Genomic DNA, 12,627 nt, shown 5'->3' on the forward strand with positions numbered 1-12,627 from the left:
GAGGGTGGTGCCTGCGGCAGGCATATAGCCGCATGTAGCCGCCTGCCGCAGGCACCACCCCCACGGAGTGGCCGCCGGAGGCTCGTTCGGCGCACACAGCCTCCGGCGGCGACTCCGTCGAGGGTGGTGCCTGCGGCAGGCATATAGCCGCATATAGCCGCCTGCCGCAGGCACCACCCTCCACGGAGTGGCCGCCGGAGGCTCGCCCAGTGCAAACAGCCTCCGGCGGCCACTCCGTGGGGGGTGGTGCCTGCGGCAGGCATGCAGCCGCTGGCAAGGCGTGGCTGTGCGCTATGACCCGCGTGCGCACGGACGCGGTGCCGGGTACGATCTGCGGCTTTATGCGCGTATCAGCCGCGCCATTGGCGGCTCAATTGCCGCTCCCGCCGTCCGCTGTCTGCAGAGCGGCCGCCGCAGACGCGTTGCGCCCGTGCCTGAATCTACGCAGCGGCTATATGCGGCTGTAGTCCAGGCAAGGCGCCCGCCGCAAGCTCGCCCCGTGCAAACAGCCTCCGGCGGCCACTCCGTGGAGGGTGGTGCCTGCGGCAGGCATGTAGTCGCCGCGGCAGGCATATAGCCGCATGTAGCCGCCTGCCGCAGGCACCACCCTCCACGGAGTGGCCGCCGGAGGCTGTTTGCACCGGACGAGCCTCCGGCGGCGACTCCGTCGAGGGTGGTGCCTGCGGCAGGCATATAGCCGCATATAGCCGCACATAGCCGCCTGCCGCAGGCACCACCCTCCACGGAGTGGCCGCCGGAGGCTGTTTGCACCGGACGAGCCTCCGGCGGCCACTCCGTGGAGGGTGGTGCCTGCGGCAGGCATACAGCCGCATAGAGCCGCACATTCGCCCATGCAGACAGCCTCCGGCGGCGACTCCGTCGAGGGTGGTGCCTGCGGCAGGCATACAGCCGCACGCCGGCAACGCCGCACGGCGCGCGGCGCGTCACCCGGGTAACGACGCGTGCGCGTAAAAGAAAAATCAATTAAGCCCCGTCGACACCACAAGTCGCCATGGACATGACATCGTCGCCGGCTCCGTCGGAGCCGTCGAGCATGACGCCGCGCGAGTACAGCACGTCGCGGGTGCCGCCGTCGTCGTCGGGGCTGCACAGCGACGCCAGCCACGGGTTTGGTGCGACGCCGCGGGCCACGTTCGAGGACGAGGAGGACCTGGCCAACGTGCGGGTGCGCGCCCGGCCAGACTCGGACATCCCCAAGGTGGTGGACAAGACCGGCGAGCAGATCAAGCAGGACTTTCGGCACTTTCTCGAGACGTTTGCGGACCCGCTGGCGAGCGATGACGACGCCACGATGGGCGAGCGCGCGGACGAGCCGCTGTACGTGGCGCGGATCCACCGGATGCGCCGGCTGGACGAAACCACGCTGGACGTCGAGTACGCGCACGTGGCCACGGTGGACAACGGGCTGCTGGTGAGCACGATCGCCGACAACTACTACCGGTACCTGCCGTTCCTGCTCAAGGCGGTGACGGAGCTGGTGGAGAAGTACGAGCCCGGCATGCTCTTCTCGCAGAGCGTGGGCACCGGCGCCAGCCAGGGCTCGGCGCGGTCCAGCGCGGCGGCCCGGGCGGCCGGCCAGGAGAAGACGCTGCAGATCGCGTTCCGGAACCTGCCGCTGGTGACGCGGATCCGCGAGCTGCGGGCGGACCGCGTCGGCTGCCTGATGAGCATCTCCGGCACGGTCACGCGCACGAGCGAGGTCCGGCCCGAGCTGTTCAAGGGCACGTTCGTGTGCGACCAGTGCCAGTCGGACGTCAAGGGCATCGAGCAGATGTTCAAGTACACCGAGCCGACCATGTGCCCGAACCGGTACTGCCAGAACCGGCTGGCGTGGACGCTGGACGTGCCGCGGAGCACGTTCACGGACTGGCAGAAGGTGCGCATCCAGGAGAACTCGAGCGAGATCCCCACGGGGTCCATGCCGCGCACGCTGGACGTGATTCTGCGCGGCGAGGCCGTCGAGGCGGCCAAGGCCGGCGACAAGTGCGTCTTCAACGGCGCGCTGGTGGTCGTGCCGGACGTGTCGCAGCTGGGGCTGCCCGGCGTCAAGCCCGAGGCGTCCAACGACTCGCGGTCGGCGCCGCGCGGCGCCGAGGGCCTGTCGTCGGGCGTGTCCGGCCTGCGCGCGCTCGGCGTCCGCGACCTGACGTACCGGCTGGCCTTCCTGGCCTGCACCGTCCAGGCCGCCGAGGCCAAGGACAAGGGCACGGCCGACGTCCGCGGCGACAGCGCGCAGACCGACGACGAGCAGGACGCGTACCTCAACTCGCTCACGCAGGAGGAGCTCGACGACCTGCGCCGCATGGTCCACTCCGAGACCGTCTACACCAGCCTGGTGGACTCGATCGCGCCCACCGTGTACGGCCACGAGATCGTCAAGAAGGGCATCCTGCTCCAGCTCATGGGCGGCGTCCACAAGACCACCGCCGAGGGCATCAACCTGCGCGGCGACATCAACGTGTGCATCGTCGGCGACCCGTCCACGTCCAAGTCGCAGTTCCTCAAGTACGTCTGCTCGATCCTGCCGCGCGCCGTCTACACGTCCGGCAAGGCCTCGTCCGCCGCCGGCCTGACCGCCGCCGTCGTCAAGGACGAGGAGACCGGCGAGTTCACGATCGAGGCCGGCGCGCTCATGCTCGCCGACAACGGCATCTGCGCCATCGACGAGTTCGACAAGATGGACATCTCGGACCAGGTCGCCATCCACGAGGCCATGGAGCAGCAGACGATCTCGATCGCCAAGGCCGGCATCCAGGCCACGCTCAACGCGCGCACGTCGATCCTGGCGGCCGCCAACCCCGTCGGCGGCCGCTACAACCGCAAGCAGTCGCTCAAGGCCAACATCAACATGAGCGCGCCGATCATGTCGCGGTTCGACCTCTTCTTCGTCGTGCTGGACGAGTGCAACGAGCAGGTCGACACGCGGCTGGCCTCGCACATCCTGGACATCCACCGCATGCGCGACGCGGCCATCAACCCGCCGTTCTCGACCGAGCAGCTGCAGCGGTACATCCGCTACGCGCGCACGTTCCGGCCGCGGATGACGCGCGAGGCCCGCGAGTACCTGATCGAGCTCTACAAGGAGCTGCGCGCGGACGACGCGCAGGGCTACAGCCACAACTCGTACCGGATCACCGTCCGCCAGCTCGAGTCGATGATCCGGCTGTCGGAGGCGATTGCGCGGGCGAACTGCGTCGACGACATCACGCCCGCGTTTGTGCGCGAGGCCTTCAACCTGCTGCGGCAGTCGATCATCCACGTCGACAAGGACGACATCGAGGTCGACGACGGGCCCGAGACCGCGGCGCCGGACTCGCTGGCCACGGTGGCCGACACGGCCACGCAGACGACGGCCACGCAGGACTCGGTCGCGGCCAAGACCAAGATCACGTACGAGAAGTACACGGCCATGACCAACATGCTCGTCCGCAAGGTCAACGCGGCCGAGGCGACCATCGACAGCGGGCTCACGATGGACGAGCTGGCGCAGTGGTACCTCGAGCAGCGCGAGGAGGACATCCAGACCGAGGAGGAGTTCATAGCCGAGCGCGATCTGGTGCGCAAGGTCATCCGCCGGCTGGTGAAGGACAACGTGCTGATGGCCCTGCGCGGCGAGGGCTTCCCGGACGAGAACGGCCGGCTGCTGGACAAGGTCGTGTACGTGATGCACCCGAACTGCGCGATGGCGGACGAGCTGCAGGCGCCGGCGGCGGCGGAGGAGGACGGGGAGGAGTAGGCGGTGGCGCCGCACGGCGTGCGGCGGGCGGCTGCCCGCCACCGCCACGCGCCACCGCCACGGCCGCCACAGCGCCGCACGCCGTGCGGCATATAGCCGCCGGTGCACCGCCTCCACCGCCCCCCCCTGCATGCAGGCAGCCGCCGTGCAGCCCGAACGCGCGCCGCACGCCGTGCGGCGCGCATTGCTTTGTTAGTAGAAGGCGTATCCATGACCCCTCCCGCCCGCACGCGCCCGCACGCGGCGCGGCGGCCCCGGCGCCCGCCGCCGGCCGCGCCGGCCCGGTGCCGAACGTGCCGGGCGGCGCGCGCGGAGTTACCCTCCTCAAGGTCGCTTTTCGTGCACTCGACCCGAAAAATTCGTCCGCACCCTTGCCATCCGACTCACGGCGATTGCTCTCGTAAGTGGCCGGCGGCGGCCGCGGGCGCCCAGCGCTGACTCGCAGGACCCGGCTCCGACAGCATCACACGCGGCCGGCTCGATCCTTCCATTTCTGACCGGCCCCCAGGCCGCCACGGACTCCCATCTTGCGCCGGACTTGCCGGCGCCAGACGACATCTTCGCAGGCCCCCCCAACAGGCAGGCCGGCGTATGGCGGCAGGCGCACAGCCAGCAACCCATAACAGCACTCCAGCGGCCGCCCGGCCGCGCGCGCACGCGCACACACCATGGTCGTCGAGTCGTGGCGCCCGCCCACGCTGACGCACGACGTCAAGACCGAGCGGCTGCGGCCGACCGCGGTCGAGCTCGCCAACGGCGGCAGCGCGCCGCGGGTGTCGTACCACAACAATGAGGACGTCAGCCGGTACCACTTTGGCACGCGGCATCCGATGAAGCCGTTCCGGCTGATGCTCACGGACCACCTCGTGATGGGCTACAAGCTGCACGAGAAAATGGACTTTTACAAGACGCGCCGCGCGACCGAGGACGAGATCCTGCAGTTCCACGGCGACGACTACATCGACTTTCTCAAGCGGGTCACGCCCGAGAACAAGGGCGAGTTCGACGCCAGCAAGTTCAACATCGGCGAGGACTGCCCGATCTTCGACGGCATCTACGACTACTCGTCCATCTACGCGGGCGCGTCGCTCGACGCGTCGCGCAAGCTCATCAACGGCCAGTCCGACATCGCCATCAACTGGTCCGGCGGCCTGCACCACGCCAAGAAGTTCGAGGCCAGCGGCTTCTGCTACGTGAACGACATCGTGCTGGCCATCCTCAACCTGCTGCGGTTCCACCCGCGCGTGCTCTACATCGACATCGACCTGCACCACGGCGACGGCGTCCAGGAGGCCTTCTACTCGACCGACCGCGTCATGACGCTGTCGTTCCACAAGTACAACGGCGAGTTCTTTCCCGGCACCGGCAACTTCGAGGAGATCGGCACCGGCCTCGGCTCGCACCACTCGCTCAACGTGCCGCTCCGCGACGGCATCGACGATGCGTCCTACATCGAGCTCTTCAAGGCCATCGTGCAGCCCGTGATCGCCACCTACCAGCCCTCGGCCGTCGTCCTCCAGTGCGGCACCGACTCGCTGGGCTGCGACCGCCTGGGCTGCTTCAACCTGAACATCCGCGCGCACGGCGAGTGCGTGCGCTACATGAAGACCTTCGGCCTGCCGCTGCTCGTGCTCGGCGGCGGCGGCTACACGCCCCGGAACGTGTCGCGGGCCTGGGCCTACGAGACCTCCGTGCTCCTCAACGTCGAGCTCGACTCGAAGCTGCCGCCGGACATCCCGTTCCTCAACTACTTTGGACCCGACTTTTCCCTGCATCCGAACCTGTCGGGCAAGATCGACAACAAGAACTCGCGAAAGTACCTTGACAACGTCAAGACCCGTGTCTACGAGCAGCTGCGCTACCTCAACGGCGCGCCCAGCGTGCAGATGCAGGTCGCGCCCCCGGACATCGAGGGCTTTCTCGAGCACGAGGACGAGCGGTTGCGCGAGGAACACGCCGAGACCAACGCCGGCCGCCTCGAGCAGGAGCGCAAGGACGCTGCCCGCCCGCGCGAACATTACGTCTAGCCCGTGTCCATATGTATCATACTAATATGTATTATATTCTTTTCTGCGCACTGTGCGGCTGTAGTCTGGCGAGCGTCTGGCGCGGAGGATGCGCCGGCGGAACGCGGCTATATGCGGCTATATGCGGCTATATGGCTGGCCCGCACCTCTGGCGCCGACTCCGGTGTGCTGCGTGCTGCAGCGGCTACCTGCGGCTATATGGCGGACCCCCCGACGGAGTCGCCGCCGGACTGCCGACGTGTCCTGGCGGCCACTGCGCGGTTGCTGCGGCTATATGCGGCTATATGTCTGCCCCGTCCATGTAGCGTGCCGCCGGAGGCTTGTGGCCAACGCATGTAGCCGCACATCCACCGCAGGGCGGCTGCCCAAGTTGGCTTGTGCAGCCGAGCCGCACACCGTGCGGCGCATGACGTAGTTCGCTAACTACAAAATCTCCGAGACCTGTCATCCCAACTGGTTCCACGCGTTCGAACGCGGCCGGAGATGGTCGCCCCACGCACACCGCAAACCCACGCTGGGCGCAGCGGTAGGCTGCCGCATAGACGTGCTGACGCAGGGTCCGATCCTGGCTCGGACACCGGACCAGGCCCAAGAGATCTAGTCTCCGATAGCTCGGACAGACAGCAGCAGCCGGCGACCCCAACCACTCGGTCCCGGCGTGCCGCGCGTGTCCGTGACCATGACGCCAGTCCGACGCCGACGCGCAAGCGCAAGCGGGCAGACCTCGAGCTGCCGCCGCTGCCCGGGTATTTGCTCGACCGGCGGCGACGACTAAACGACGCTGGCGGATCGTTGGCTGTCCCTAACTACGACGGCCTGGAGCTCGCAGCCAGCGTCGATGAGGAGCGGCCGGTGCTGCCCGACGTCGTGCCTGTGCGCGCAAAGGAGGACGTCCGGCTCGAGACCGGTGGTAAGTGTGCGTCGGCCACACTGACCCAGGCGCAATTCCGGCCCCGATTGCCCAGTACCTACGCCCGTACCAGATCGAGGGCGTCGCCGCCATGCACACCAAGTTTGTACGAACCGCTGCGGACGCTCTGACCAGATCCGCCAAGAAGGGCTCATTCTGGGCGACGACATGGGGCTCGGAAAGACGGTCCAAGTGGCCGCCTTTCTGGCAGCTGCGTTCGGCAAATCCGGCCACCGCGCCGACTCCAAGCGCATGCGGGCCATGCGTGCGGCCGACCGCTGGTATCCGCGCGTCCTGATCGTCTGTCCGGGCTCGCTCTTGGCAAACTGGCAGCGGGAACTCGAGACCTGGGGCTGGTGGACCTGTGGCATCTACCACGGCACCGACCGCGCCGACGTCCTCCAGACCGCCGCCGCCGGCCGCCTCGAGATCATGGTCACCACTCTGCGTACGTACCAGCTGCACGCGGACGAAATCAACATGGTCGAGTGGGACTGTTGCGTGGTCGACGAGTGCCATGCGTTGAAAGGTGCGCAGCCTACGACCACACTGACCAGACGCTTCGTCCGACCTCAGCCGGACTATGCGCCAGCTCAACGCGCTCTGCCGGATCGGTCTGACCGGGACTGCCATTCAGTACGTGCTGTGACGGCAGTACTGACCTAGAAACGCGTACGAGGACCTCTGGGCGCTGCTAGACTGGACCAGCGTATGCGTGGTGTTATTTCTCCGCTGACGTCAGCCCGGCCAACTCGGAACGCGTCGGGCCTGGACCGAGAGGATCAGTCGGCCGCTCAAGGCCGGCCAGGCGCACGGCGCGACGCACGCAGAGCTGGCCCTGGCACGCAGCACGGCCGACCGGCTCGTCCGCAATCTACTGCCGCGGTTCTTTCTTCGGCGGACCAAGGCGGTTATTGCCGGCCAACTGCCGCGCAAACGCGACCTCGTCGTGTTCTGCCGGCCGACGAGGCTGCAGCAGCAAGCGTACGTCAATTACGTGGCCGGCAGTAGCAGCGACCACCTGCTGGCGCGATGTACGACGGCCATCAAGCTGGCTAATCATGTCGGGTACCTGCTGCCAGGTAAGTAGCCGCCGAGCACGCTGACGCAGCCGCCAGCGACTCGGCCGCCGAGCGCGAGACCCGACGGGCGGCGCTCAAGACGTGTCTGCCGGACGAGGCCGAGCGGCTGGCCGCTCGGCCTTTGCTGGTCAATTACTGCGATCCCGAGCTCTGCGGCAAATGGGCTGTGTTGCACCGACTGCTGCGGTTCTGGAAAACGTCCGGCGACAAGGTCCTCGTGTTTTCGTACTCGACGCGGCTGCTGCGCATTCTGGACGCGCTGCTGACAAGCCACGGCTATGCGTTTTGCTATCTAGACGGCAAGACGACCTACGCAGACCGTAAGTGTGCCCGCAGCGCCTCTGACCGCAGGCCAGCGCGAGGTCGACCGGTTCAATACCGACAGCGACGCGTTCGTGTTCTTGCTGTCGACCAAAGCCGGCGGGCTCGGACTCAACATCGTGGCGGCAAATCGCGTCGCGGTCTGGGACCCCAGCTGGAACCCAACCCACGACCTGCAGGCCGAGGGTGAGTGGCCGCCGACGCTGCTGACCCAGACCGCGCGTTTCGACTCGGCCAGCGCCGCGACGTCGACGTGTACCGGCTCGTGACCGAGGGCACGATCGAGGAGGTCGTCTACGCCCGTCAAGTGTACAAACAGCAGCAGGCCAACATCGCGTACTCGGCCAGCAAGGACCGGCGGTATTTCGAAGGGGTCATGGGCGACGCCGACCGCCGCGGAGAGCTGTTCGGGCTCGAGAATATGCTGGCGTACCGCGAGAGCAGCCTGCTGCGCGAGATCTTGAACCGGACAAACAGTAGGTGGACGTGCGGCTGCGCTGACGTCAGTTGCCGAGGCGGTGGCTGCGGACGTGGGGGCACCGGTGACCGAGATCGCCGGGTCAGCGGACCCGGTCACAGACCGGACCCGGGACTCGGACCCGCACGCGGACCTCGGCGCGGACCCGGTCGACCCGGTGGCCGACCCGATCACGGCCATCTTCAGTGCCGCCGGTGTGCGCTACTCGCACGACAACACAGACGTGCTGGCGCCGTCGGCAGCCGAGCTGCGGCTGTCGGCGGCTGCCGCCGACAAGGCGACCGCCGGACGCGTCTTTGCGCCCGCCGCCGGGCGCGTGCGGCCACCGGCCGCCGTCCGGCGACGGCAGCTCGTGTCCATGGCTGCCGCCGCCGGCGTCGACGTCGTCGACTTCGCCCTCCGGGTCGAGCGCATGACGCCCGCCCAGCGCGCCGCCGTCCTCGACCGGTTTTACGCGTCGTGCCAGTAATTTCTATTGTACATCTACTTGATCTTCTCGAGCCGGCGGCGGCCGTGGCGGCGCACCTCGCGGTCCATCATCTCGCGGATCTGGTGGCTGCCCGAAATGGCCACGGCCATCATGGACTCGAGCCGCTCGAACTGGGTCTTGGTCTCGAGCTGGAGCAGGCACAGCTTGTCGCTGGCGCCGAACGTGGCCAGCGTCAGAAACGGCAGGCTGTTCTCCTCCAGGTTGTTGAGGTCCAGCAGGGTCTCGCGGTCAAACGCGCCGGCCGTGCACGCGGCCACGTACTCGTACATGGGGATGCCCGCATCGATCAGCGCCAGCGACGTTGCGTTCACGCACGCCTGGATCAGGCCGCCGTCCTGCGCCAGCACGTACAGATCGATGTCGATCTCGGACCGCGGCTGCAGGTGCGTCAGGATAGCCTCGTCAAACACCCGCTTGATGGTCACCGCGAGCTCCTGGATCCGCCGGTCGCTGTTGCCTTGCTTGCGCCGCTCGGTCGTGCTGAACGGCGCCACCGTGATCTTGACCGTCGTGAACGCCTTCTCCTGCAGCTGCCGGCTGCGCAGCCGCGGCTCGGCTGGGCCCGACACGTTGCAGATCACCTTGGTGTTGCCCTGCTCGACATACGACGAGCCGTCGGCCGACCCCGGGTGCGTGTTGATCTTGCAGCTGAAATGACGCAGCTCGTTCCAGAGCCGTCCGTCGACGCGGAGGCCCTCGGGGGAGTAGATCTCGACGACGCCGGCCTGCGGTCAGCGCTGCGCGCCCTGGACTTACCATCTGCTTCGTGGGACGGTGGTCGCGTCGGCGGCCTCGAGGAAGTTTTTCGCATCACGTGCCGTCAGTCTGCGGCTAATAGCGTGCGCTCCGACTCCCGATTCAAGAAGCGGCTCGATGGTTTAGTGGTATAATTCTCGCTTAGGGCCTTCACTCTAAGTTGATTGCGAGAGGTCCCGGGTTCAATTCCCGGTTGAGCCCATTTTTTTGCCGCGGTCGCAATTGCCCCATAGACGGCCCCGCTTGGTGCCTGCTGACGAGTGGCCGTAGCCCAGCGGTGTGACGCGCACGTGCCGAACGACCACCGTCGCGAAGTCGCCGGCTGGCACCCGGGCGCATGAGTCGCAAGCTGCATATTGCCGCCGCGCGGCTTTACAATCCATCCGTCCATGACCAGGCACCTCTACGCAGCGGCCACCCATCGGAGCCTGCCATCTGTGCCATTGTGATTAGGGATACGTAGACTGCGAAGCTGCCACTCTGGGACTTCTAGCAGGAGCTGAGACCAGCCAAGATCGCGAGTGCGCTCGCGCCGCACAAAGTCCCAGCAAATTTTTCGCCTGAAAATCCAAAATTTTTCTCGACAGCGTCCGCACAACTAACCGGACGAACGACACAACCAGAATCGGCATGAAGGCAGGCAAGGGCACGCCCGAGAAGGGCGGGCCAGAGAGCCTGGCAGCGAAGGATTCGTCCAAGGACCCTCTGAAGCGGGTCAAGGCCGGTGCCAAAAACAGTCCGAGCAAGGTGCGCAGCCCGAAAAGCAAGGGCAGTGCGGCCGTGGCAAGCAGTGTGGGCGACGGTGCGGGCGCCGGGACTAGCCCGGAGGCCAGCGAGGCCGGCGCGACTGGCGAGGCGCGGCCGAAGCGGTCCGAGAAGCAGATCGCCGAGCTCAAGGAGAGACTGGCGGCCAAGATCCGCACGCTGCGCGAGCAGCGCAAGGCGGTCGGCACCGGCGTTCCCGGCGCGCCGCGGAACCGCGAGGCCATTCTCGAGGCGCGGCGGGCCAAGGAGCGACACCGGCGGGACGCGGCGGCGGGCCCCCCCCCCCCCGCCCCCCCCCCCCGCCGCGCCCAGGCCCCCCCCGGGCCCCCCCGCGCCCCCCCCCCCGGCGCCCCCCGGGGGGGCCCTCGGCGCGGCGGGGGGGCCCCGGGCGCCCCCCGGGGGGGCGGGGGGGGGGGCGGCGCGGCGGGGGGCCGCCCCACGGCTCGGCGCAGAGGCCGACGCGGTCACGGCCGGCGCCTCCACCGGCGTCTCCTCCGGCGCTTCCACCAAGCGGGCGCCGCGGGCGGTGGTCAAGGTCGAGGACTCGGAGGAGTCCGCTGCCGAGGCAGACGAGCTGATCTTCTCCAAGGTGCAGCGCGAAGGCGGGGACGACGTCGCCGTTGGCGCTACGATCGGGGCCGCCAGCAAGAAGCGCAAGAAGGGCCCGTCAGACCTGCTCGGCCAGCTCAAGCACGTCGAGGCCAAGAAGGCGCGGCTGGCGACGATGGAGAAGGAGAAGCGCGAGCTGATCGAGGTCAAGGACAAGTGGAAGCGCGCGATCAAGCAGGCCGAGGGCGAGAAGGTGCGGGACGACGAAAAGATGCTGCGCAAGTCGCTCAAGAAGCAGCGCAAGCGCAAGAAGAAGTCCGAGCGCGACTGGAAGGACCGCGAGGAGAACGTCAAGAAGGGCATCAAGGCGCGCATCCACAAGCGCGAGGCCAACATCGCCGCCCGCAAGGAGGCCAAGAAGGCCGGCAAGTCGGCGACCAAGGCCAAGCCGGCCAAGCGGCGGCCGGGCTTCGAGGGCGGCAACAAGCGCAAGCGCACGTAGCCGCTTTGTATATATAGCACACTAGGCATGGCCCTCGCGGTTCAATAAATTGCATCTCCTATGTACAGCTATCCGCGGGCGATCTGCGACCGCAGCACGTTGAGCGCAGAGTGCCCGGCAAAGGCACCCCACTGGACTGCGCCGGTGACAAAGCTGCCGGCCGTGGTCAGGTCGCCCAGCCGCGCGTCCAGGAACCGCAGCGTGTTGGCGAACCCGGCCGAGCGGTCCTGGGTCATGAACACCTCCGCCGCCGCGTAGACCGCGCCCAGGCCGGCCCGCTTGGCATACCAGTCCAGGCTGTTGGCGTCGTCACCCGACAGAAACACGATCTCGTCCGCTAGCAGCGCCAGCTCCTCGACCGCCGTCGGCGCATTGCGCGGCACCGCCATCAGCCCAAACGCCTCCGGCAGCCGGCCGACCAGCGCCTGGTTGCCGCGCAGTCGCTCGACGCAGTACCGGCGCACGCGCCGGCTCTGGCTGGGCCCCTCCTCGGCGTCGACCTGCGTCTGCAGCGTCTGCAGCCGCGTGCGCTCCTTGTAGAGATGGTACTGCACGATCGCGAACTCGCCGTGCGGGAACAGCAGCCGCGCGGTGTCGCCGTAGCCGTGCTCGCGGCAGCCCTCGACCAGGGCGGCCTTGGAGAAGCCCATGTCGGGCACGAGCCGCAGCGCGCTCTCGAGGATGGCTTCCTGCGGCGCCGCGTACGGCGACGCCGTCGCGTGATCGTATGAGTGGTACGCCCGGATCGCGCCGGCGCCGCAGGGCCGGCCGGCGGCGATGCCGCACCGGGCGATGCTCTGCGCGACGCGCGCGCTGGAGGGGACCGATCGGGCGAGCATGGTGGTGTGAGGTGGGAAACGGCGATCCGGAACTTTTGCGCACACCGCGCCGCACGCCGTGCGGCGCACGCCGCACAGCGTGCGGCGCTCAGCCGCGCGGCGCCACCGCAGCCGCACGCATGCGCGCCGCACTCAGTGCGGCGCTCGCTGG

The 12,627-nt window shown here is 68.1% G+C and overlaps 6 protein-coding genes and 1 non-coding gene across 7 annotated transcripts; 5 read left to right on the forward strand and 2 right to left on the reverse strand.

Moving 5' to 3' along the window:
- Positions 1-1,001: 1,001 nt before the first annotated feature.
- Positions 1,002-3,971, forward strand: V1510DRAFT_236759 (MCM2/3/5 family-domain-containing protein). The gene is made up of 2 exons (XM_066930532.1): positions 1,002-3,757; positions 3,843-3,971. Exon 1 carries the CDS (start codon positions 1,013-1,015, stop codon positions 3,755-3,757), a length of 2,745 nt encoding a protein of 914 aa, XP_066787268.1. The 5' UTR covers positions 1,002-1,012; the 3' UTR covers positions 3,843-3,971.
- Positions 3,972-4,056: 85 nt separating this feature from the next.
- V1510DRAFT_421495 (uncharacterized protein) lies at positions 4,057-5,830 on the forward strand. The gene is made up of 2 exons (XM_066934628.1): positions 4,057-4,157; positions 4,203-5,830. Exon 2 carries the CDS (start codon positions 4,426-4,428, stop codon positions 5,782-5,784), a length of 1,359 nt encoding a protein of 452 aa, XP_066787269.1. The 5' UTR covers positions 4,057-4,157; positions 4,203-4,425; the 3' UTR covers positions 5,785-5,830.
- Positions 5,831-6,039: 209 nt separating this feature from the next.
- Positions 6,040-9,436, forward strand: V1510DRAFT_236825 (P-loop containing nucleoside triphosphate hydrolase protein). Its single transcript, XM_066930533.1, has 12 exons — positions 6,040-6,310; positions 6,341-6,694; positions 6,724-6,800; positions 6,830-7,223; positions 7,252-7,330; positions 7,361-7,403; positions 7,437-7,776; positions 7,806-8,096; positions 8,128-8,283; positions 8,313-8,573; positions 8,605-9,069; positions 9,430-9,436. The coding sequence occupies exons 1-11, from the start codon at positions 6,268-6,270 to the stop codon at positions 9,042-9,044; spliced, it is 2,478 nt and encodes an 825-aa protein (XP_066787270.1). The 5' UTR covers positions 6,040-6,267; the 3' UTR covers positions 9,045-9,069; positions 9,430-9,436.
- Positions 8,829-10,028, reverse strand: V1510DRAFT_398153 (ribosomal protein S5 domain 2-type protein). Its single transcript, XM_066931919.1, has 2 exons — positions 9,822-10,028; positions 8,829-9,790 (listed from the first exon to the last, which is right to left on the reverse strand). Exons 1-2 carry the CDS (start codon positions 9,822-9,824, stop codon positions 9,059-9,061), a joined length of 735 nt encoding a protein of 244 aa, XP_066787271.1. The 5' UTR covers positions 9,825-10,028; the 3' UTR covers positions 8,829-9,058.
- V1510DRAFT_t218 lies at positions 9,933-10,022 on the forward strand. Its single transcript has one exon. It is a non-coding gene; the product is annotated as a tRNA-Pro (tRNA).
- A 423-nt stretch (positions 10,029-10,451) lies between the features above and the next one.
- On the forward strand, positions 10,452-11,637 carry V1510DRAFT_404565 (surfeit locus protein 6-domain-containing protein; the record flags this gene model as incomplete). Its single annotated transcript, XM_066932259.1, has 2 exons — positions 10,452-10,860; positions 11,039-11,637. 2 exons carry the CDS (start codon positions 10,452-10,454, stop codon positions 11,635-11,637), a joined length of 1,008 nt encoding a protein of 335 aa, XP_066787272.1.
- A 12-nt stretch (positions 11,638-11,649) lies between these two features.
- V1510DRAFT_421509 (ubiquinone biosynthesis protein COQ9) lies at positions 11,650-12,475 on the reverse strand. Its single transcript, XM_066934629.1, has one exon. The coding sequence runs from the start codon at positions 12,285-12,287 to the stop codon at positions 11,706-11,708; it is 582 nt and encodes a 193-aa protein (XP_066787273.1). The 5' UTR covers positions 12,288-12,475; the 3' UTR covers positions 11,650-11,705.
- Positions 12,476-12,627: the final 152 nt, after the last annotated feature.

This window comes from Dipodascopsis tothii (genome assembly GCF_038497935.1).
Source record: "Dipodascopsis tothii strain CBS 759.85 unplaced genomic scaffold V1510scaffold_31, whole genome shotgun sequence".
Lineage (NCBI taxonomy): Eukaryota > Fungi > Ascomycota > Lipomycetes > Lipomycetales > Lipomycetaceae > Neoaidaea > Neoaidaea tothii.